General features: G+C 40.1%; 1 protein-coding gene across 2 annotated transcripts in view; it reads right to left on the bottom strand.

Annotated features, from left to right (window-relative positions):
* The window catches only part of ATP6V1A (ATPase H+ transporting V1 subunit A), a 66,906-nt gene that overhangs the window by 31,666 nt on the left and 13,177 nt on the right, over positions 1-22,063 (bottom strand). For both annotated transcript variants that reach the window (XM_019023949.4, XM_055381651.2), the window contains exons 2-3: positions 3,114-3,208; positions 769-897 (exon numbers count right to left, since the gene is read on the bottom strand). In XM_019023949.4, coding sequence (XP_018879494.1) covers positions 769-897; positions 3,114-3,195 — 211 coding nt within the window. In that variant the 5' untranslated portion in view covers positions 3,196-3,208. The remainder of the gene's footprint in view (positions 1-768; positions 898-3,113; positions 3,209-22,063) is intronic.

The raw sequence follows: 22,063 nt of genomic DNA, 5'->3' as shown, positions 1-22,063 counted from the left end.
AAGCTTTCCTAGTAATAAAACTGAAATGTAATATGTCACTCAGTGCTATCAAAAGGGTGGTGACCGTTTTATTTGTGGACTTACTATTTTAAACTGAAATCATAATTAGAGAATTTTAACCTCACAAGTCAATATTGTTATTCTGTTTACGCTTTCTTCTACAATATGCGTCCCAATGAAGAAAAAATTCACTTGGTCCCCCTTAAGTTCATGAATTACTGAAGCAGTAAGAGCAACGAAAGTTCAGAAGATACTAATTTCTTAAAATAAGAGTACCAATTCATAGTACTTTTCTCTCTTTCTTTAACATACTCCTGCATAATTCAGGTCTCTTCACAACACCAGCATTTCATGCTTCTAATATCATTAGTTGTTGCTGCTTTGCTGCTTCCACCTTTGGCTTAAATCCTCAATCTTTTTTTTTCTTTTCTGAGATGGAGTCTCACTCTGTTGCCCAGGCTGGAGTGCAGTGGTGCGATCTCTGCTCACTGCAACCTCCCACCTCCAGGGTGCAAGCATTCCCCTGCCTCAGCCTCCCAAGCGGCTGGGATTACAGGCGCCTGCCACTACACCCAGCTGATTTTTGTATTTTTATTAGAGACGGAGTTTCACCATGTTGGCCAGGCTGGTCTCAAATTCCTGACCTCAGGTGATCCACCTGCCTGCCTCCCAAAGTACTGGGATTACAGGTGTGAGGCACTATGTCTGGCCTAAATCCTTAAATTTTGAAATATAGAAAGTGGCAGGAAATTGAGCCAAAAAGGATACAAGTTTCTTCATACACCTGAATAGTAGCCATGTCACCCTCCAATCGAATAATCTCTCCAACCAATTCGCTGTGGCCCACTCTCACCAGCTCATACATGGCTGCACCCGCCATGTCACAGGCTGTAACCACTGAAGAGAACAAAAGACTAATTTGATGACTTAAGACTCTAGTGCTCTGTGAATAGTCACAAATAATTAAAACACCCAATAAACCCAGTATTGTGCCTCTCTCATATATTCATAAGAAGGATAAAAACCTACTATGGAACATACTGGTAGTTTCACATAGATATATATTTTAGTGTATAATATAAAGAGGTAAGCCAAAGATTATTTATTTACATAATATACATGAAAACTTTTCAGACATTTCAAGTTCTGCATGGCAAACTTACCTGGTAGGATTCAGGTATGTTCTGAGAGTTGCTATGATACATGGAGTGAAGGCTTTGGAACAATTAAAAAAAACTTTTAAAAGTAGAAATTGGAATAAATGGTTTGGCTAGTAGTATGGTAGAATGCCACACAATTATCACTTCGCTGTGCTGTTACCATTTCCTTTGAGAGATAGACCTAAAGCAACATGTTTACTTTCTAATAACTTATAGCAGTGGTTCTTAAAACTCTTCTGGGACATGGACCCTTTTCAAAAACTAATAATAGCTCTACTAGAAAAACTCACACACACATCTACAAAATTTTTTTCATAGGCCATAAGGATATTTATAATCAGTTACCACCATTGGGTAAGAAATTGTCAATGGAATTCCATTTACTGAACTTACTATTTTGGACCATGTGGTCTAGTAAGCAAAAATTACTTTTCTAGCAGGGAAGGAAGGTTGCCATATTTTTAGACACGTGTAAGAATAAACCAATTTTTAATATTTAGCCTTCTGATACAACTGATTAGAACTATGTAATAGGTAATACTTCAGTGGAAACTATTAAAGCTTTATGAGTTAATTAACCTGTGTAAAAACAATGAAGACTTATTCATCCTATAAATATTTACCTCTATGCCGAATACTTAAGAATTAAGATGCACTGAAATACCAGAGATAATGAAATTTAAAAATCATATTTCATAAGCCAAAAAAGGATGCCATTGTTCCATTACCTTATTAAGTACTTAAGAATTAAAAATTGCAGGAGGCAAGGGGAGGGAGAGCATTAGGACAAATACCTAATGCACGTGGGGCTTAAAACCTAGGTAACAGGTTGATAGGTGCAGCAAGCCACCATGGCACATGTATACCTATGTAACACACCTACACTTTCTGCACATGTATCCCAGAACTTAAAGTAAAATTTAAAAAAATTTTAAAAATAAAATAAAAATTGTTTCCAGGAGCAGTTTACTACACAGTTTCACAGAATATTTTTTCCTAAACTCTCTGATGTTCTTTTGCCTTTTCTCTAAAGGTTCTTGGGTTTAGTCTGTTCATCCTGAAGACCCTTATGATCATTGAGAGGACAATTATTTCTCTGCATGGCAAAAGATACTGATAACCTTTTAATGACTTGCCAATGAAATCAAGCTCAAACACCAAGTTCTTGGGGGAGAAAAAAGAGGCACAGTGACTGACAGTCTTCATTTGCATAAACATCAAAAAACTGTCATCACCACTACTCTAACTAGAACAAGAAAAAGACTATATAGCATGAGGTTTTAAGGATAATACATCACTGACCAGGTTTTACTTAGAGAAACTGTGACTGTGAATCACATTGTGTAGTGGGAGTATTCAATAACAAAACAAATACTGGCGTAAGATTTATTATTTAAAAAGCAGCACTCCATATTTTGGCAGAATGGACATAAAGTTTGGGTCCTAAGACTTCTTTCCCACAGGTAGTTAATAATGTGACACTTAAAATAACCATTCAAAAAGTTGCATAAATGCAAAGGGCAAAAGCTAATATTGCTGAGAAATGCTCTGAGCATTTGAATTATTACAGTTCAAAGCAAATTAACATGTACTGAATGCCTGCTATATGCAAGGTATTACATATTAAAAGCTATAAACTTCATAGTTTATTTACCTCAAATTTAACAAAAAATTAAGACATATAAAACTGAACACTGGTTGAACATTTACATAATTATAAAACAGGATATCACAAAGTAGCACCTCAATAATTATAAAATTTAGATAATCAATGCTAGATGAGCCCTTATGACAGAGATTCTACTTCGGTCTTATAGTCACTATGAGATCGCCTAAGGACAAACAGAATTTATGCAGGTAAACAGAAAGTTGTATATTTCTATGTAAAATATTTTGAAAAGACATTAATCAAAGTTAGATATCCTTATTTTGAGATTATGATGTATTACTTACCAGGTCCTGAGACCCCATGCACATAACCAAATGTGCTTTCTTTATCTTCATCGAGTATTTTGGGTAGCTTGGAAAAATCCATAATGTTAGTTTACCTATGGTAAATAAATAAATAAATAAATAAATAAATAAGTTATAATTATAAACCCTAAAGCAAAAGAACCAAAATATAGGTAGTCCACTAAGATGAGACCACTCTCATCTTTGGTGTATTCTTGAGTTATTATACTTCTTCAAAGTAGAATAAAAAAATTCCTTTTCTTAATTTAAAAAAAATTTTTAAGAGGCTCTCTGTCACCCAGGCTGGAGTGTGGTGGTACAGTCATAGCTCACTGCAGCCTCAGACTCCTGGACTCTAGCGATCCTCCTGCCTCAGCCTCCCAAGTAGCTATGACTACAGGTGTGTACCACCATGCCCAACTAGTTTTTTGTTTGTTTGTTTGTTTGTTTGTTTTTTTGAGACAGAGTCTAACTCCACCACCCAGGCTGGAGTGCAGTGGAAGGATCTCTGCTCACTGCAACCTCTGCCTCCCAAGTTCAAGCAATTCCTGTGCCTCACCCTCCAGGGTAGCTGGAATTACAGGTGCATGTGACCATACCTGGCTAATCTTTGTATTTTTAGTAGAGACAGGGTTTTGCCACGTTGGCCAGGCTGGTCTCAAACTCCTGACCTCAAGTGATCCACCCACCTCAGCCTCCCAAAGTGCTGGGACTACAGACGTGAGCCAGCCACTGAACCCAGCCAAAATTCCTAAAATGTAGTTAAAAGTACCCTATTCCTGGATGCTGGATGGTTTTATCACAACTGAATTCTATCTCTATGTGAGGTGTTTCATAGGAAATATCAATAACTATAACAAAAAATGTGAAGTCTTTTCAATGACTTATCCACCCCCACAGCAAGCCCATCCTCAATGACCTCTCTGACTTATCCAGCTACTCTTTCACTTAATCATGCTGCAGATACATACTGAACTCTTTGTCAGCTCTCAAAAACACAAGTACATTCTACCTCAGGGCCTTTGTACAGATTGTTCCCTCTGCTTAGAATGTTATTCTCCAAGGTATCTGCTCCTACACCTCCTTCAGGTCTTTTTTTCTAATACGGTCTGTCTCCGTCGATTTGGCAGGAGTGTAATGGTGTGATCATGGCTCACAGCCAACTCAACTTCCTGGGCTCAAGAGATCCTCCCACCTCATCCTCCCTAGTACCTGGGACCACAGGTGTGTCCTACCACACCTGGCTAATTTTATTTTATTTTCTGTGAAGACAGGATCTCAGTATGTTGCCTAGGCCAGTCTTAAACTCCTGGGCTCAAGTAATTCTCTGGCCTTGGCCTCCTGAAGTGTTGGGATTACAGGTGTGAGCCACCATGTTCAGCACTCCTTCAGATCTTTACTCAAACATCACCTTCTCCATGAGGCTTCTCTGTCCATTTATTTAAAACTGCAACATCCTTCCTCCTTCCCTATTTTATACCATAGTACTTTTCACAATGTAACAAATGATATATTTTACTCTTTAAAAGTATTTATTTATTACCTACCTTTAAATTTTAACTATGAGTGTTTTTCCCTTTTTCTTTTAGTGGAACACACAGAATAGTTTAAGAAATTCATTTCAACCTCTTTGTTTATAGATATACAATTTAAAAAACAGGAACTATCCAAGTTCACATTGAAAACTGGTAACAGATGCCAAAGGAGAAAGTTTATTTGTGACTGCTGATCTACCTTAATAACTATTACCAATTTAATGAGGGAGATGAAATACATGTACACATGAAAAGCTAAATAATGTCCAAAATTAACCACAAAGAGTCATAGATCAATAAGTGATAAAGTACCAAATAATATACCCTTATTTACTAAAAGTTCAAAGATTAGAATGTTTAGAGAAGATACCTTGAAGGTCAGGTAGAATTTGCACACAGTAGAAAAAGAAAGGTAGCAAAGACACTGCAGACGGTAGAGGGGGTGCCAATAACAAAAGAATGGAGAAAAAAATTCAGGAATAGTGAACAGACCAGCCTGACTGGTATAAAGACTATATTAAAGCAGCAGTGAGAAATAAGGATGTAAGGGTAAAGACTGATTTGTGGATCTTGAACTGACTGCCAAAATAACAAGTGGACTTTATCCTATAAACACAAGGAAATCACTGAAGACTGAGGGAGAACTATTATGAGAAGAATGGTGTTCAATTACTTTAACAGAATTAAAGTAGGGGAGGCAGGATAAGTTGAAGAAGCTCTGGAAATAGGTAAGGCTTGAATGTCAACGGAATTCCATTTATTATATGTTTACAGAGCTTTTGAAGCTTTAAATAGCTATATAGCAAAACAAAATGACTTAAATGCTCAATTGAGGTGCAAACACCACCTTGGGAGCAGAGGAGAAACTGATTCCAACTTGCAGAAGTGTACACCAATGTGGATGAAATATAGTGAACAGGGAGCTGTAAAGTAAGTTTTTGTTTTTGTTTTTTTGAGACAAGTTCTCGCTGTCACGCAGGCTGGAGTGCAGTGGCGTGATCACGGCTCACTGCAGCCTTGACCTCCTGGGCTCAAGTGATCACCTCAGCCGCCCCCGTCCCCACCCCACCCAGTAGTTGGCGTGACAAGCACACGCCACCACACCCAGCTAATTTTTACATTTATTGTAGAGACAGGGTTTCACCATGTTGCCCAGATTGGCCTCAAACTCCTGGGCTCAAGTGATCTGCCTGCCTCGGCCTCCCAAAGTGCTGGGATTACAGACATGAGCCACCGCGCCTGGCAGAAATTTATTAGGATTTTTGGCTTCCTGAAGATACAGTAGAAGAAGCCATTAAGAGCAGGCATGGGACTGTAAAACATTGGAATCTAAAGAGACAGAACAAGATGTTCTAGAAACTATGAGATAATACAGGGGAAAACAGAAAGAAGATTTAAAGACAAACATATTTAATTGGACAATAGGTTGGGAAAAGTCTTCAAAGAAGTAGTGAACAAGTGAATGAGGTGAAATTTCAATCTTCAGAAAATCAAAGATTTTCCAAATCAGAGAAGAAACTGACAATCATACACAGTCTAAGTTCCTCCCCACATATGGGTATTTCCTCTATAGCATTCATGATACATGGTCATCTGCCTATTAAAGTGGAAACAGCATGAGATCTTGGGTCAGCAGACTTGGGATCACATCCTGATCCTACCAATAACATGCTGCAGAACATCTTGGACAAATCAAAATCTCTTAATATCTGCATTTGAAAAACAGTAATAATGCTACCACCTACCCCACCAGACTTGTGATTGCATTACAAATTTCCTTAAATGTTCCTTGTGTCTGGGTGCAGTGGCTCATGCCCGTAATTCCAGCACTTTGGGGGGCCGAGGTGGGCAAATCACTTGAGGTCAGAAGTTTGAGACTGGCCTAGCCAACACGGCAAAACCCTGTCTCTACTAAAAATACAAAAATTAGCTGGGTGTGGTGGTGGGCGCCTGTAATTCCAGCTACTCAGGAGGCTGAGGCAGGAGAATTGCTTGAACCCGGGAGGTGGAGGTTGCAGTGAGCCAAGACTGCACCACTGCATTCCAGCAGGGACAACAAAAACAAAACTCCATCTCAAAAAAAAAAAAAAAGTTCCTTGTGAAATGTAATATGCTTACAAAAATGTCATCAGTAACACTATTTGAATATAGGTCCTGAATTTGGAAAAAGCCATTCTGTTTTTAGAAATACTATCTCACATCCAACCTAAATCTACTTCCCTTAACTTCTATCCTTTGGCCCTATTTTTTCCAATTACTACAGCCACACAAAGTATGTTTCCTCTCCAAGCACATTCTCTTTAGTGCCTTCCATTGTCCCTCAAAGTATAATCTTTTCAGATCCCTCACTCCTGAGACTACCCTTTTCTAGAAGTATTTCACAAGGTCAATATTTCTTTTAAATAGTACAAATAAAACAACGTTCTACATGCTGTATGAGTGAGTATTGAAGAGTACTACTTCATCTATTCTGAATGCTGCTTTTTTCTTTTTTCTTTTTTTTTTTTTTTTTTTGAGACAGGGTCTCACTCTGTCACCCAGGCTGGAGTGCAGTGGTGCAATCTCGGCTCACTGCAACCTCCACCTCTGAGGTTCAAGCGATTATTGTGCCTCAGCCTCCTGAGTAGCTGGGACTACAGTGTGTGCCACTATGCCCAGCTAATTTCTGTATTTTTAGTAGAGATAGGGTTTCACCATGTTGGCCAGACTGGTCTTGAACTCCTGACCTCAAGTGATCTGCCCACCTGTAATCCCAAAGTGCTGGGATTACAGGCGTGAGCCACCGCGCCCAGCAAATGCTTCCTTTTATTGAGAGACAAATGCCACGGTTTGAAGACTTTGAATTTATAAATTGTGTCCTTAGGCAAATCAAATTGTTTCATCCTTTTGAGCCTCAGTTTCATCTGTAAAATCTAATGGAGTTTTTGTGAGGCATCTAACAGTATGCCTAACAGAAAAGTAATACTGATGACTACTAATTTTATTCTATTAATATAAGCTAAGATTGCCTTTTTTCTAAAGTGTCCATTTCTAAAGTGTCCAGTGATTCTTATCTCGCTACCAAATCTAGTTGTTCTTATCTTGAACCAAATCTAGTCTCTTAGCTAGTTTTTTTGAAGTTCAGAGAATATACAAGAGCATACCAAGAAATTTCCCTGTTTACGGTAGACTGCTATAGCATCCTGTTTCTTGTTCACATTCTGGGATAGGGTAGATAGTTCTTATCTTGAACCAAATCTAGTCACTTAGCTAGTTTTTTTTTTCCTAGTTATCAGTGCATTTTATCATAACTTTATTTTCTAAGACAACTGTATTTTTTTTAAGCATTGATGATGTGCCAGCTGCTGTATTATAGATGGAAAATATAATGAAGTAAGACACAATCTTTCCCCCAAGGATCTTCTGGCATAGTGGAATGAAAAGACAAACAGGTAGTTCTTATAAGGTGACATATGTGCTCTCTTGGGAGTACTATAGGCTGGAGATTTAGAAGAGCATAAAGCAATGGCATCTAACCTAGAGTTGGGCAGGATGAAAGTCACTTAATAGGAGGTTAAGCTGAGACTTGGAGGGATGAACAAAGAGGCATCAGAGTATCTAGTAAAGCTTCCCTACAGATGGTTGAAACCTGTGGTTCAGGAAGGTATTCTAAAGTTTATGAGGGAATAATGATGTCTGTTCTGATTTTTTAAAACAAGTATTTACATACTTTCCCTTTAAGACTTAAACAGTGCATGCCTCCAAATGTATGAGCAATGATTAGCGGAAACCAAATGGGTTTGTTCATGATTCAGCAGTCTTGTGGGTTTAGCAGTCAGCTGGAAAATCCTAGTCAGCATGAGAATTTTAATGATTCTATAGTTTTTAACTCTAATTTTTAGGCACATATTATTTAATTTATGCCAAAGACGGCACACTTTAGGAAGTGACATCATACTAATAAGAGAACCTAGAGTCCTAGTGATAAGTCTACAAATTTACTTAAAGATAATTGTCACCAGATCCATAAATTTGCATTGATTTGGTGAATATTCTTGTATTAGCAAACCAAGATGACTGTCCTTTTTAAAAAGCCAATATTGGCCAGGCACGGTGGCTCACACCTGTAATCCCAGCACTTTGGGGGGCCAAGGCGGGTGGATCACGAGGTCAGGAGTTTGAGACCAGCCTGACCAACATGGTGAAACCCCGCCTCTACTAAAAATACAAAAAAATTAGCCGGGCGTGGTGGCGCGCACCTGTAATCCCAACTACTCAGGAGGCTGAGGCAGGAGAACTGCTTGAACCCAGGAGGCGGAGACTGCAGTGAGCCGAGATTGCACCACTGCACTCTAGCCTGGGTGACAGAGTGAGACTCCATCTCAAAAAAAAAAAAAAAAAAAAAAAAGCCAATATTAAGTGGAGAAAAAAATGATGATGATTCTGATTCTGAGTAATTTAATCTTCTCTACTCCATTGTGTTTATACAGAGAGGTGGTTGTAAATACATCCTGAAATCTGCTCTTACCACATCTTTCATAATAATCATGAAAACACGAGTTTTAAAGTGTAACCTTCCAAGCATTTTTGTCCATTTGGTTTTTTTTTTTTTGAGATGGAGTCTTGCTCTGTCGCCCAGGCTGGAGTGCAGTGGCGCAATCTTGGCTCACTGCAAGCTCCGCCTCCCAGGTTCACGCCATTCTCCAGCCTCAGCCTCCCGAGAAGCTGGTACTATAGGTGCCTGCCACCACGCCCGGCTAATTTTTTTGTATTTTTAGTAGAGACGGGATTTCACTGTGTTAGCCAGGATGGTCTCGATCTCCTGACCTCGTGATCCGCCTGCCTCGGCCTCCCAAAGTGCTGGGATTACAGGCGTGAGCCATGGTGCCCAGCCCCATTTTGATATTTTAAAATATTTACATTTTAATCTGCTACAGCAACATGGATCTTTTATATTTCCTGTGCTCCTCCCTAGAATGTTCTTTTCTCCAGGATTCATTTCTTCACATCATTCATGTCTCTGCTCAAATATCCCCAGTCCAAAAGCACTCCCATAGTGATTACTGAATAACTAACAGCTGTCAACCCTTCAAGGTCAGCCTCAGATGCAGAGTGCTGCCTTGCCTGCATTCACACCACTTGCAGGGCAGTGTGCACCTGCTGAATGGACACAATGGAGGTACAAAGGCCCAGCCATCTCAGCCTGATGCAGGATACTCTCACAAGCAACAATCACTCCAGATCTCTCCCACTGGGTAACTGAGGCTCTGCGGGACTTGCACTGCATTTCAACTTCTTCCTCTGCCCAACTCTGCTTCCACCCGCTTCCTTTCAAATGTATTGATCCAGGTAAACATCGAAGTGAATAACCACTCCTCTATCTACCCCATCCCAGAATGTGACCAGAAACAGGATGCTATAGCACTCCACCGTAAGCAGGGAAATTTCTTGGCATGCTCTTGTATATTCTCTGAAATCCAAACAAGTTTTATACTCTACTTCATCTCATACAATAAATTTTATAAGAAAAATATGTACCTTATAAATATATACACTTATGTATCCATAAAAATAAGAAACTGAAAAAACTAAAGAAAAAAAGAGGCCGGGCGCGGTGGCTCACGCCTGTAATCCCAGCACTTTGGGAAGCCGAGGCAGGCGGATCATGAGGTCAGGAGATCGAGACCATCCTGGCTAACATGATGAAACCCCGCGTCTACTAAAAATACAAAAAATTAGCCGGGTGTGGTGGCAGGCACCTGTAGTCCCAGCTATTCAGGAGGCTGAGGCAGGAGAATGGCCTGAACCCGGGAGGCGGAGCTTGCAGCAAGCGGTGATCACGCCACTGCACTACAGCCTGGGCGACAGAGCGAGACTCCGTCTCAAAAAAAAAAAAAGATAAAAATATGCAAGTGTTTTTTCCCCACAGTGAAATAAAAATTACTCATCAGGTAGACATACTATGGTGACCTGATGACTGAATAGGGCTAAACATATAGCATTTTGGTAAGCATGGTCATACAACATACTAATTTGTTTATAACTCTTCTTTATTATCTGTGAATAGTTAAAAATACCCCACTAAAATCTTCTGCTTCATCATTGAATGCTTACACCTCTCAGTGAAAAATAGGCTTTTAAAAATGTTAAAACAAACTCCTAGAGCACCAAGTTTCAATAAGCAAATTATACTGCAAGTTAGATTATATTCAAAGTTTTTTTTTTTTTTTTTTTGATGGAGTCTCCCTCTGTTGCCCAGGCTGGTGTGCAGTGGCATGATCTCGGTTCACAGCAATTTCCGTCTCCCAGGTTCAAGCAATTCTCCTGCCTCAGCCTCCCGAGTAGCTGGAATTACAGGCATGCGCCCCCACACCCAGCTAATTTTTTTGTATTTTTAGTAGAGACGGGGTTTCACCTTATTGGCCAGGCTGGTCTTGAACTTCTGACCTTGTGATCTCCCCACCTCGGCCTCCCAAAGTACTGGGATAACAGGCATGAGCTATCACGCCTGGCCTGAAAGTTAATTTTATCCCAAATCTCTACAGGGTCCAAACTATGATATGATTTAATGCTACATAAAATAGCTTTACAGGCTATTTAATAACTCCTTCTTAAGACAATATACAGCTATTGATTTTCTTTTTTTTTGAGACAGAGTCTCAGTCTGCTATCCAGGCTGGAGTGCAGTGGCACGATGTCGGCTCACTGCAATGTCCACCTTCCAGGTTCAAGCGATTCTTGTGTCTCAGCCTCCCAAGTAGCTGGGACTACAGGCACGAGCCACCATGCCTGGCTAATTTTTTGCATTTTTAGTAGAGACGGGATTTCGCCAGGTTGACCAGGCTAGTCTGGAACTGCTGACCTCAGGAGATCCACCCGCCTTGGCCTCCCAAAGTGCTGGGATTACAGGCATAAGCCACCGTGCCCGGCCTATACAGCTATTGTTGTTCTCCAACATTTAAAAAATAAAAGCATGAGGCCAGTTGCGATAATTCATGCCTGTAATCCCAGAACTTTGGGAGGCCAAGGCAGGTAGGTTACTTGTGGTCAGGAGTTCAAGACCAGCCTGGCCAACATGGTGAAACCCTGTCTCTACCAAAAAATACAAAAATTAGCCGGGTGTGGTGATGCAAAACTGTAGTCCCAGCTACTTGGGAGGCTGGAGGAGGAGAAATGCTTGAACCCGGGAGGTGGAGGTTTCAGTGACTGGAGATTGCTCCACTGCACTCCAGCCTGGGTGACAGAGTGAGAGTCTCAAAAATAAATAAATAAATAAATAAATAAAAGCAGGAATACTTATTACATACTTTCATGAAAGCAGTGTGGTATACACAGATGCACTCACAGAAAAATCAAATCAACGATTATATAAAAATGTTGCCTTTAGCTGTTTTGACTTCAACTGTGTTTAAGGATAAAAAGTAAATGCAACTTACAACTAAGATTCTTTGGTTACAAATTATAGGAGTGCCCCTCCCCACCCAATTTGTGAAAGATTTAAACAAAAACCAAAACCCTGTGGTAGAAGAGGAAAAATCCAGAAAGGCAGCATAGGCAACTGATCTGAGTTAATGAGTCATCAGTCTCTCCCCAACAGGCACTGCAGAACACTGCAGTGGCAAATAACACCAGAGGAAAAAATTTTTTTCCTATAAAGTCCACTCCAAATTGCTGCTGGTTAATGCAACTGGTAATTTCATTATTTCAGAAATTATTTTTACTACCTAAGTCTTGGATGATATGGCTGTTGGGGGCAAAGGGGAGGTGATATATAAAAGTTAAACACTAAGATTCCAAGATAATATTTACTCACATACAAAATCCTTGGGCACTTCATTGATAATGAAGCATTATTTTGATGTAACACTTGTTACATTAGAGTGTAATGAAAAAATACATTCTATCTAATTGATTAAAGACTATCTCTGGAAATCATAGATTTTTTTAAAAAAAGATTCAGAAGAATCTAATGGATTATAACCAATTACTTATTTTCACACACTGTTAATCTTTTTAGAGAAAGGTATCTTAAATCTGTTTAATATTTTTATGTTTGGTCAGAAAGTTATAGAACAGGTGGAATTCCAACAAATAACATTACCTGATCATATTTTTAGGGTATAGTCCTAGTCATTTTGTGACACTCTCTATTCATCTCCTTCAATCCACCTACCTAGCAATCCTATTAGAATGGCTTATGTGGCAGATTTATTTCACTATGTATATTTAGTTTCCCGATTTTTCCTTGCCAACCAAAAGCCAACTTTGTTCAAAATTTGTTAAGCCTATTACTGTAATTCCAGTTCCCTCGACTGCTTTGGAAATAAGCACATAATAAATGATGTTCTAACCATAAGAATTAAGGCAAAATCTGTTGGAGACCTTCTGGATATAATTTCTTTGTTCTTTTAAAAGATACAGGCAGCTGGGTGCGGTGGCTGTAATCCCAGCACTTTGGGAGGCCAAGGTGGGTGGATCACCTGAGGTCAGGAGTTTGAGACCAGCCTGGCCAACGTGGTGAAATCCCATCTCTACTAAAAATACAAAAATTAACCAGGCATGGTGACGTGCGTCTGTAGTTCCAGCTACTTGGGAGGCTGAGGCAGGAGAATCACTTGAACGTGGAAGGCGGAGGTTGCGTTGAGCCGAGATTGCGCCACTGCACTCCAGCCTGGGCAACAGAGTGAGACTCCATCTCAAAAAAAAAAAAAAAAAAAAAGATACAGGCTATGAGAAACAATACTCTCCTTTGGGATTTGGTCATCTGCCTGGGACATCTGGAACCGCGGCAGCCATATTAGGACCTTGAGGGAGCTAAGCAGGCAGCCCACCTTGCTAAGGATGACAAAATAGAAAGACAAAAGACATCTGAGTCCTTGTTGCCTTTATTGGCACACTCAATTAACCAACACAACAAGAAAGGACTTTGAAAAATAAATATTTTTATATTGTACATATTTCATAGTGCTTTTTAAAAAAATAAACCAAAAGGTTAAGAATACACATAAGGTCATCAGTGAAGTAGTCCATAAGAATTACTAAGGTGGACTACAATGAAATGTGTAGACAAAAGCAGGAATCAAAGAGCAGAGAACAGCAAAGTCACAGATGGCAAACTGGACTAACAATCAGGAAAAACTTATTCTTATTGGAATAAAATTATCTGAGGACACACACACACTCTTCTATTTTAACTGTATATCAAAACTAAGGCATTCCTGAAAAAGAAATAGTGAAGATAAACGCTAGGGTGGACACTTAAACTGGGAATGGAATTTAAATTGTGTCAGCTAAACACACTTACAGTTCATCAACAAGCTTGTCCAGAAATGATTTTTATGTCACTTTTAGAAATGGATTACTTTCCAGCCAGGCACGGTGGCTCACATCCCAGCACTTTGGGAAGCCAAGGCCAGTGGGTCACGAGATCAGGAATTCAAGACTTGCCTCGCCAAGATGGTGAAACCCTGTCTCTACTAAAAATACAAAAAAATTAGCTGGGCGTGGTGGCAGATGCCTATAATCCCAGCTACTAGGGAAGCTGAGGCAGAGAATTGCTTGAACCCAGGAGGCGGAGGTTGCAGCGAGCTGAGATTGAGCCACTGCACTCCAGCCTGGGTGACAGAGCAAGACTCCAACTAAAAAAAAAAAGAAGTAGATTCCTTTCCCTTCAAATTTTTACAAATAAAATTGTGCAATATTGGGTGAAACAGTAACAAAATATTGTATTGAGTGTACAAGTTCCACAATATCAATGTATACGCTAGAAGCCTATGGTCAATGGTAAAACTGATGTACGGATTCAAGTATCCCTGCCCTCAAAGCGCGTATTATATCATTTTCCTACTTCCTCCCTTCCATATGGCATAGTGTCTTATACAGCAGTAACTCAGTAAAATGTTCTGAAATTAAAAACAGATAACATCAGGCTGGGCACAGTGGCTTACACGTGTAATCTGAGCACTTTGAGAGGCTGAGGCAGGTGGATGAGGTCAGGAGTTGGAGACCAGCTTGGCCAACATGACAAAACCTGGTCTCTACTAAAAATACCAAAATTAGCCGCGCATGGCGGCGTGTGCCTGTAATCCCAGCTACTCGGGGCGCTGAGGCAGGAGAATTGCTTGAACCCAGGAAGCTGAGGTTGCAATGAGCCAAGATCACACCACTGCACTCTAGTCTGGGCGCCAGAGCAAGACTCTGTCTCAAAAAAAAAAAAAAAAAAAAAGACATAACATCAACTACTATTTGTTAAGTACATATCACACTCCAGGCATTATGTTAAAAAAAGCAAACATCTCTTTAATTCTTAACACTAGTCCTATGAAATAGGTATTATTTGATTAAGAAATAGGGGACAGAACTAAAGAGTGATGATGCCCAGATTTGGTCTGATCACAACACCTAGGCATGTAATAAATAATTCAAAACACCTTACTTCGTCAGTAGTTTTCACCTTTAGCTATTAGGCTGCTGCAAAAGTAATTGCTGTTTTGCCATCGAAAGCAATGGCAAAAACTGCAATTACTTTTGCACCAACTATACCATTTTTAGAAAAGAAAGCCATGTGTCATGGACTAAATGTGTCCCCCCAAAATTCACATTTTAATTCCAACCCTCAATGTGATGGTATTAGGAAGTGGGGCCTTTGGTACATAATTAGGTCCTGAAGGTGGAGCCCTCATGAATGGGATTAGTGCCCCTCTAGAGATGATCTCTGAGCTGGATGCAGTGGCTCATGCCTGTAATCTCAGCACTTTGGGAGGCTAAGGCAGGAGGACTGCATGAGTCCAGGTGTTCAAGAACAGAATAGGTAACATAGTGAGACCTTGTCCCTACAAAAAATTAAAAAATTAGCTGGGCGTGGTGGTGTGCACCCATAGTCCCAGCTACTTAGGAGGTTGAAGTGGAGGACTGCTTGAGCCTGGGAGGTTGAGGCTGCACTGAGCCGTGGTCGCACTGCTGCACTCCAGCCTGGGTGACAGAGCGAGACTGTCTCAAGGGAAGCGAAAAAAAAAAAAAGAGAGAGAGAAAGAGAGATGATCTCTGCTCTCTACCATGTGAGGATACAAGAAGATGTCCATCTACAAACCAGAAGGAAGCAGGCCCTGACCAGACACAGGATCTATAGGCACCTTGACCTCGGACTTCCCACACTCCAGACTATGAGAAATGTTGCTGTTTAAGTCACATAGTCTATGGCAATTTGTTACAGCAACCAAACTAAGACTTTTTTGTATTATTTACTGACCCTATGTAAAAACACAAGCACAAGGGAGAAGATGAAAAAAAGGTGACATAATGGGACATTCACAAACTAAGGAGTAATTAGTAAAACAAGAATTGACTGTTCCTAAATTACCCATCTCCTTTTTTTTGAGATGGAGTCTTACTCTGTCGCCCAGGCTGGAGAGCAGTGGTGCGATCTCGGCTCACTGCAACCTCCGCCTCCTGGGTTCATGCGATTCTCCTGTCTCAGCCTCCCGAGTAGCTGGGATTACAGGTACGTGCCACCACACCTGTCTACCTTTTTTTTTTTTTGTATTTTTAGTACAGATGGGATTTCACAATGTTGGCCAAGCTGGTCTTGAACTCCTGATCTCAAGTGATCTGCCCACCTCGGCCTCCCAAAGTGCTGGGATAACAGGCCGAGCCACCGCGCCCGGCCACTCATCTCTCTCTTTTTTGTTTTTTGAGATGGAGTTTCGCTCTTGTTGCCCAGGCTGGAGTGCAATGGCACCATCTCAGTTCACTGCAACCTCCACCTCCCGGATTTAAGCTACTCTTCCTGCCTCAGCCTCCCAAGTAGCTGGGATTACAGACATGCGCCACCACACCTGGCTAATTTTGTATTTTTAGTAGAGATGGGGTTTCACCACATTGGTCAGGCTGGTCTTGAACTCCTGACCTCAGGTGAACTGCCCGCGTCGGCCTCCCAAAGTGCTGGATGAGCCACTACGCCTGGCCCCATCTCTTACAGAACTAAGATTTTTAAAAAACATAACGTTGTATTTTACTAATACCTAGCTTTATAACACAAACATAACCAACTAACTATATTAGCCAAAAAAAAGATAAAACATCAATGTGACTACAAAGTAAATGGACATATCTAAGAGGAAAATGAGCATATTTGAGGATAATCAGAATATTAATGCCCACAGACTCAATACAACTTTGCTACTATTAAAAATAGAGAACAGAAGTGGAAAATTTCTGGTCAATTATTTTAAGTTCAGAACAACAAAGCTACCTGAAACAGAATTTGGGTAAGAAATTCCTGCTTTTTTTTTTTTTTTAATTAAGACAGGGTCTGGGTCTGGCTTTATCAGCTATGCTGGAGTACAGTGATGCAATCTCGGCTCACTGCAACCTCAGCTCACTGTAACCTCCACCTCCAGGGCTCAAGTGATCCCCCCACCTCAGTGCTGGGATTACAGGCATGAGCTAGGATTACAGGCATGATTACAGTGCTGGGATTACAGGCATGAGCCACTGTGCCGGGCCTTATTTTTTTTATTTCTTAAACTTGATAAACTGAAGGGGGAAAAGTAATTGTAAAGCTCACATTAATATCCCACATTTGAATTTTTAGGAAATTTTCCTGATTTCAGGTTACAAAGAAAAAACAAGACACCAAAGAAGATCCTATTGATTTAAAGCTTAACTTACCTATGATGTAAACAGCCAAGAAGACAGCCAACAATATAAATAGAAAAGAAAGCATTTATTACACATCTTTCTTTAAAATCTGTTTTCAGAAGCAATATGCTTATAATTTTAAAAATACCTAATGAAAGATCTCACCACTTGAATATGACTGACATTATTTCCCAATTAATTTTTTTTACATAATTGTAATCAATACTAGCATAAAATTATTTTACTTCAATTTTTCTATGCGCTACACAGTCTTTGTGTCATCTTAAACTGTATACTATTCCATTAAATAGATACCATACTTTACCTAACAACAATAACTCTCTCTATTGCGTACCAAGACTGCTTCCTATTTGGGACTCTTTTTAACATTTTGCTAATATACTTTTTTTTCCTTTTTTTTTGAGACAAGGTCTTGCTCTGTCACCCAGGCTGGAGTACAGTGGTGCGATCAAGGCTCACTGCAGCCTCAATCTCTTGGGCTAAAGCAATCTCCTGCCTTAGCCTCCCTTACTGGGACCACAGGCATATACCACCATGCCCAGCTTTTTGATTTTTATGTAAAGGCAAAGTCTCACTCTGTTACCCAGGCTGCTCTTGAACTCCTGGGCTCAAGTGATCCTCCCGCTTCGGCCTCCCAAAGTGCTGGGATTACAGGTGTAAACCACTGCACCCTGCCACTTTAATTCAATTTAACTTACTGACTAGGTAAAGTCAAGGTAAGACAACCACCTAAGAATTCATGCTGATGTCTCACAACAGCAATTCTTACAAACACACAGATCCCTATCTAGAAGTTAACACCATATTTCACCTAATCTAAGATAATATCAATTTTAATAAACTCCTTTATTTGATGTACTACTAAGGAAAAAAACCTGACAAATTATGGCATTCCAGAAATTGCAGGACAGGCACTAATTTCAGAGCTGTTAAAAATATGGGAGAAAAATGTCCTAGAAACAACAAAATATGGTATTAGAACTAAATACAGTACAATATTTATATACACGAGAAGTGAGACTTGCCAACCTCAATAGAAATAAAGTGAAGACCTAAGAAACAGGAAAATAAAAGATCTCTGAACTCATAGAATCACAGTCTTAAAGCTTCTGCACATGGCAAAAGACCTGCATACAGACTTAGGACTCAATTTATGCACAATTAAAAATTATTATCTAATACTTTGGATCACTGCAGATTTAAAGCAGCAAATCATTAGAGAGCTACTCTATAAGAATACATGGAAGGACTGGGTGCGGCGGCTCACGCCTGTAATCCCAGCACTTTGGGAGGCCAAGGTGGGCGGATCACGAGGTCAGGAGATCAAGACCATCCTGGCTAACACAGTGAAACCCTGTCTCTACTAAAAATACAAAAAATTAGCTGGGCGTGATGGCAGGTGCCTGTAGTCCCAGCTACTCAGGAGGCTGAGGCAGAATGGTGAACCCGGGAAGCAGAGGCTGCAGTGAGCCGAGATTGCGCCACTGCACTCCACAGCCTAGGCGACAGAGTGAGACTCCGACTCAAAAAAAAAAGAATAAATGGAAGGTAAAAAGGAAAGAGATGTGAATTGACTAATGGTAATAAGAATGACCCATAACCATCAAGAAAAGGTCAATTTGGGTTTATTATTTTCTAGGAAACATGGGGAAAAAATTAGTAATATGCAACCACGCCCTTAAAGATGTTCAAGCCTTTTGACTCAAAAACTGTATTTCTGGGAATATATTTGGCATGTGGATAAGGACTTATTTATATACGTGTTTACTGTTATACTGCAATATTAGAAAAACCTTTAAAATCCAATAATGACAACATAATGTAGTATTAATTTATCTGAAATCCTACAGTATTCCCCCCCACACAAAATGTACTTAATAATAATAATGAAATTTCTTATGTTAAATAGTCTACAATTCCAAGTTCGTAGTGCCAAGGACTGTCATCAGCAAATTCTCTTCTTGAATCCTGAACCTTCATGGTGTATTAGCACTGCAATGACTGGCTTTTGGATAGGCTTTTTGTCAGATAAACTGCCTATGAAATGACTTTACCATTTTTTTTTTTGAGATGGAGTTTTGCTCTTGTTGCCTAGGATCGACTGCAATGGCGCAATCTCGGCTCACTGCAACCTCCATGTCCTGGGTTCATGTGATTCTCTTGCCTCAGCCTCCCGAGTAGCTGGGATTACAGGTATGCGCCACCACACCCGGCTAATTTTGTATTTTTAGGGGAGACAGGGTTTCTCCAAGTTGGCCAGGCTTGTCTCGAACTCCTGACCTCAGGTGATCCGCCCGCTTTGGTCTCCCACAGTGCTGGGATCACAGGCATGAGCTGCTGTGCCCAGCCAACTTTACCAATTTTTTTCAAAATTCAGGCAATCATGCAGGAAAATTATCACCTTCAAAAGAAGTCAAACTAGAAACTGTTGACTACTTTAAAAAGGCAATTGCTTAAAATACTTAGAAACTTTTTTTTTTTTTTGAGACAGAGTTTTGCTCTTGTTGCCCAGGCTGGAGTGCAATGGCGCGATCTTGGCTCACCACAACCTCTGCCTCCCGGGTTCAAGCAATTCTCCTGCTTCAGCCTCCAGAGTAGCTGCGATTACAGGCATGTGCCTCCATGCCCGGCTAATTATGTATTTTTAGTAGAGTCGGGGTTTCTACATGTTGGTCAGGCTGGTCTTGAACTCCCGACCTCAGGTGATCTACCCACCTCGGCCTCCCAAAGCACTGGGATAACACATGTGAGCCACCAAGCCCAGCCGAAACTTATTTTTAAAACTTTACAATTACCATATTACCCTCGTTAACCCTCGTTACTGAGCAAATTTTGATGGCTTTGCCCAAAAAAAAAAAAAAAAATCATGAGCAGCTAAACTAGCCAAATGTAAGAAATGTAGGCATTTGAGACTGACACACATACAAGGAACAAAAAAGAGACAGCATCAACAGTGTTGTACTAAAAATGCTATTACACTTATAAAATGATGCTGTCTAGGTACGGTGGCTCACGCCTGTATTCTCAGCTACTTGGGAGGCTGAGGTGGGAGGATCACGCTTGAGTCCAGGAGTTCAAGACCAGCTTGGACAACACAGTGAGACCCTGTCTCAAAAAAAAAAAGAAAAAAAAAAAAAAAGAAAAGAAAATATGATGTCTACTTTTCTTTTTCTTTTCTTTTTTTTCTTTTTTTTGAGACAGTCTCACTCTATGGGCAGGCTGGAGTGCAGTGGCGCGATTTCAGCTCACTGCAACCTCCCCCTCCCAGATTCAAGCAATTCTACTGCCTCCGCCTCCCGAATAGCTGGGACTGCAGGTGTGTGCCACCATGCCCAGCTAATTTTTGTATGTTTAGTAGAGACAGGGTTTCACCATATTGGCCAGGATGGTCTCGATCTCTTGATCTTGTGATCTGCCCGCCTTGGCCTCCCAAAGTGCTGGGATTACAGGGGTGAGCCACTGCACCCGGCCGATGTCTACATTTAAACGAATCCATCCTGTCATTTGTTTAGTTTTATTTTTTATTTTTTTGAGATGGAGTCTTACTCTGTCGCCCAGGCTGGAGTGCAGTGGCGCGATCTCGGCTCACTGCAAGCTCCAAACTCCCAGGTTTATGCCATTCTCCTGCCTCAGCCTCCTGAGTAGCGGGGACTACAGGCACCCGCCACCACACCTGGCTAATTTTTTTGTATTTTTAGTAGAGACAGGGTTTCACCATGTTGGCCAGGATGGTCTCGATCTCTTGATCTTGTGATCCGCCCACCTTGGCCTCCCAAAGTGCTGGGATTACAGGCGTAAGCCACCATGCCCAGCCATCCTGTCATTTATTTAATGGATGGAATAGAAGAGGACAAAGGTTCATAAACTGTGCTCAGGTATATTAACCCAATGTTTAGAAGAGAGTGTTACATAAATAGGTTCACATTTAATTCAGGAATTCATAAAATCTCTGCAATAAAAATATATCCTAAAGCACAAAGGATAAAAGAAGAAAAGAATGCTGCCTAAGATAGGTGAAAAAACACCTCACAATCTGGATTTAAATAATGACTATAGTCAAAAGTCCAGACATTTTCAATTCAGAGGACAAGAAATCTGTGTTTCTAACAGTTTACCTAGTATACTATGATTAACAACCAGGGTTTATTTAACTAAATTAGTTGTGGGGAGAGAAGAAGTTTTCAATAGTATGATTTACTAAGAAATTAACTGCCTGCTCCTCTGGTATGTGCTCAAGGTCTCTAATATTGCTTCTTAATAGCACTTACTACTCTTGTGATTAAAAAATGTGAAAGAAGCTGTTCAATGTCTGTCTTCACTTCCAGACTGTAAATGCTAGAAAAACAGGGACCGCCTCTGCTTTGTTTATTGAACACTCCAATTATCCAGTAAAGTGCCTTGGCACATAGTAGGCAATTACTAAATATTGCTCAGTGACAGTACTGGCAAGGGTGTGGGGGGAAATAGAAACTCTAATCGTTGAGTGAAAACTGATAAAACCCTTTCAAAGTACACTGAATACACATTTTGGCCTAATGCTTGATGGCCAAGATTTTTAAAATATTCAACTGACGCCAAAGCTGAATCCATATATTACCATCACAGAATGACCTTCTAAGATCAAAAATTATGATTAAATATTCTTAAATATTAAGAAAATATTAAATTAGATTCAATTTATTAAGTTATAATTTTATTAATAATTTTAATGGTCAATTTGTTCAATCTTGTGAATGGTAGAACACATATAATTCTATAATGAACAGATAAAATTTA

This window comes from Gorilla gorilla, chromosome 2, assembly GCF_029281585.2.
Source record: "Gorilla gorilla gorilla isolate KB3781 chromosome 2, NHGRI_mGorGor1-v2.1_pri, whole genome shotgun sequence".
NCBI lineage: Eukaryota > Metazoa > Chordata > Mammalia > Primates > Hominidae > Gorilla > Gorilla gorilla.
The sequence above is the reverse complement of the archived record's forward strand: the minus strand, read 5'-3'. Positions and strand labels throughout refer to the sequence as shown.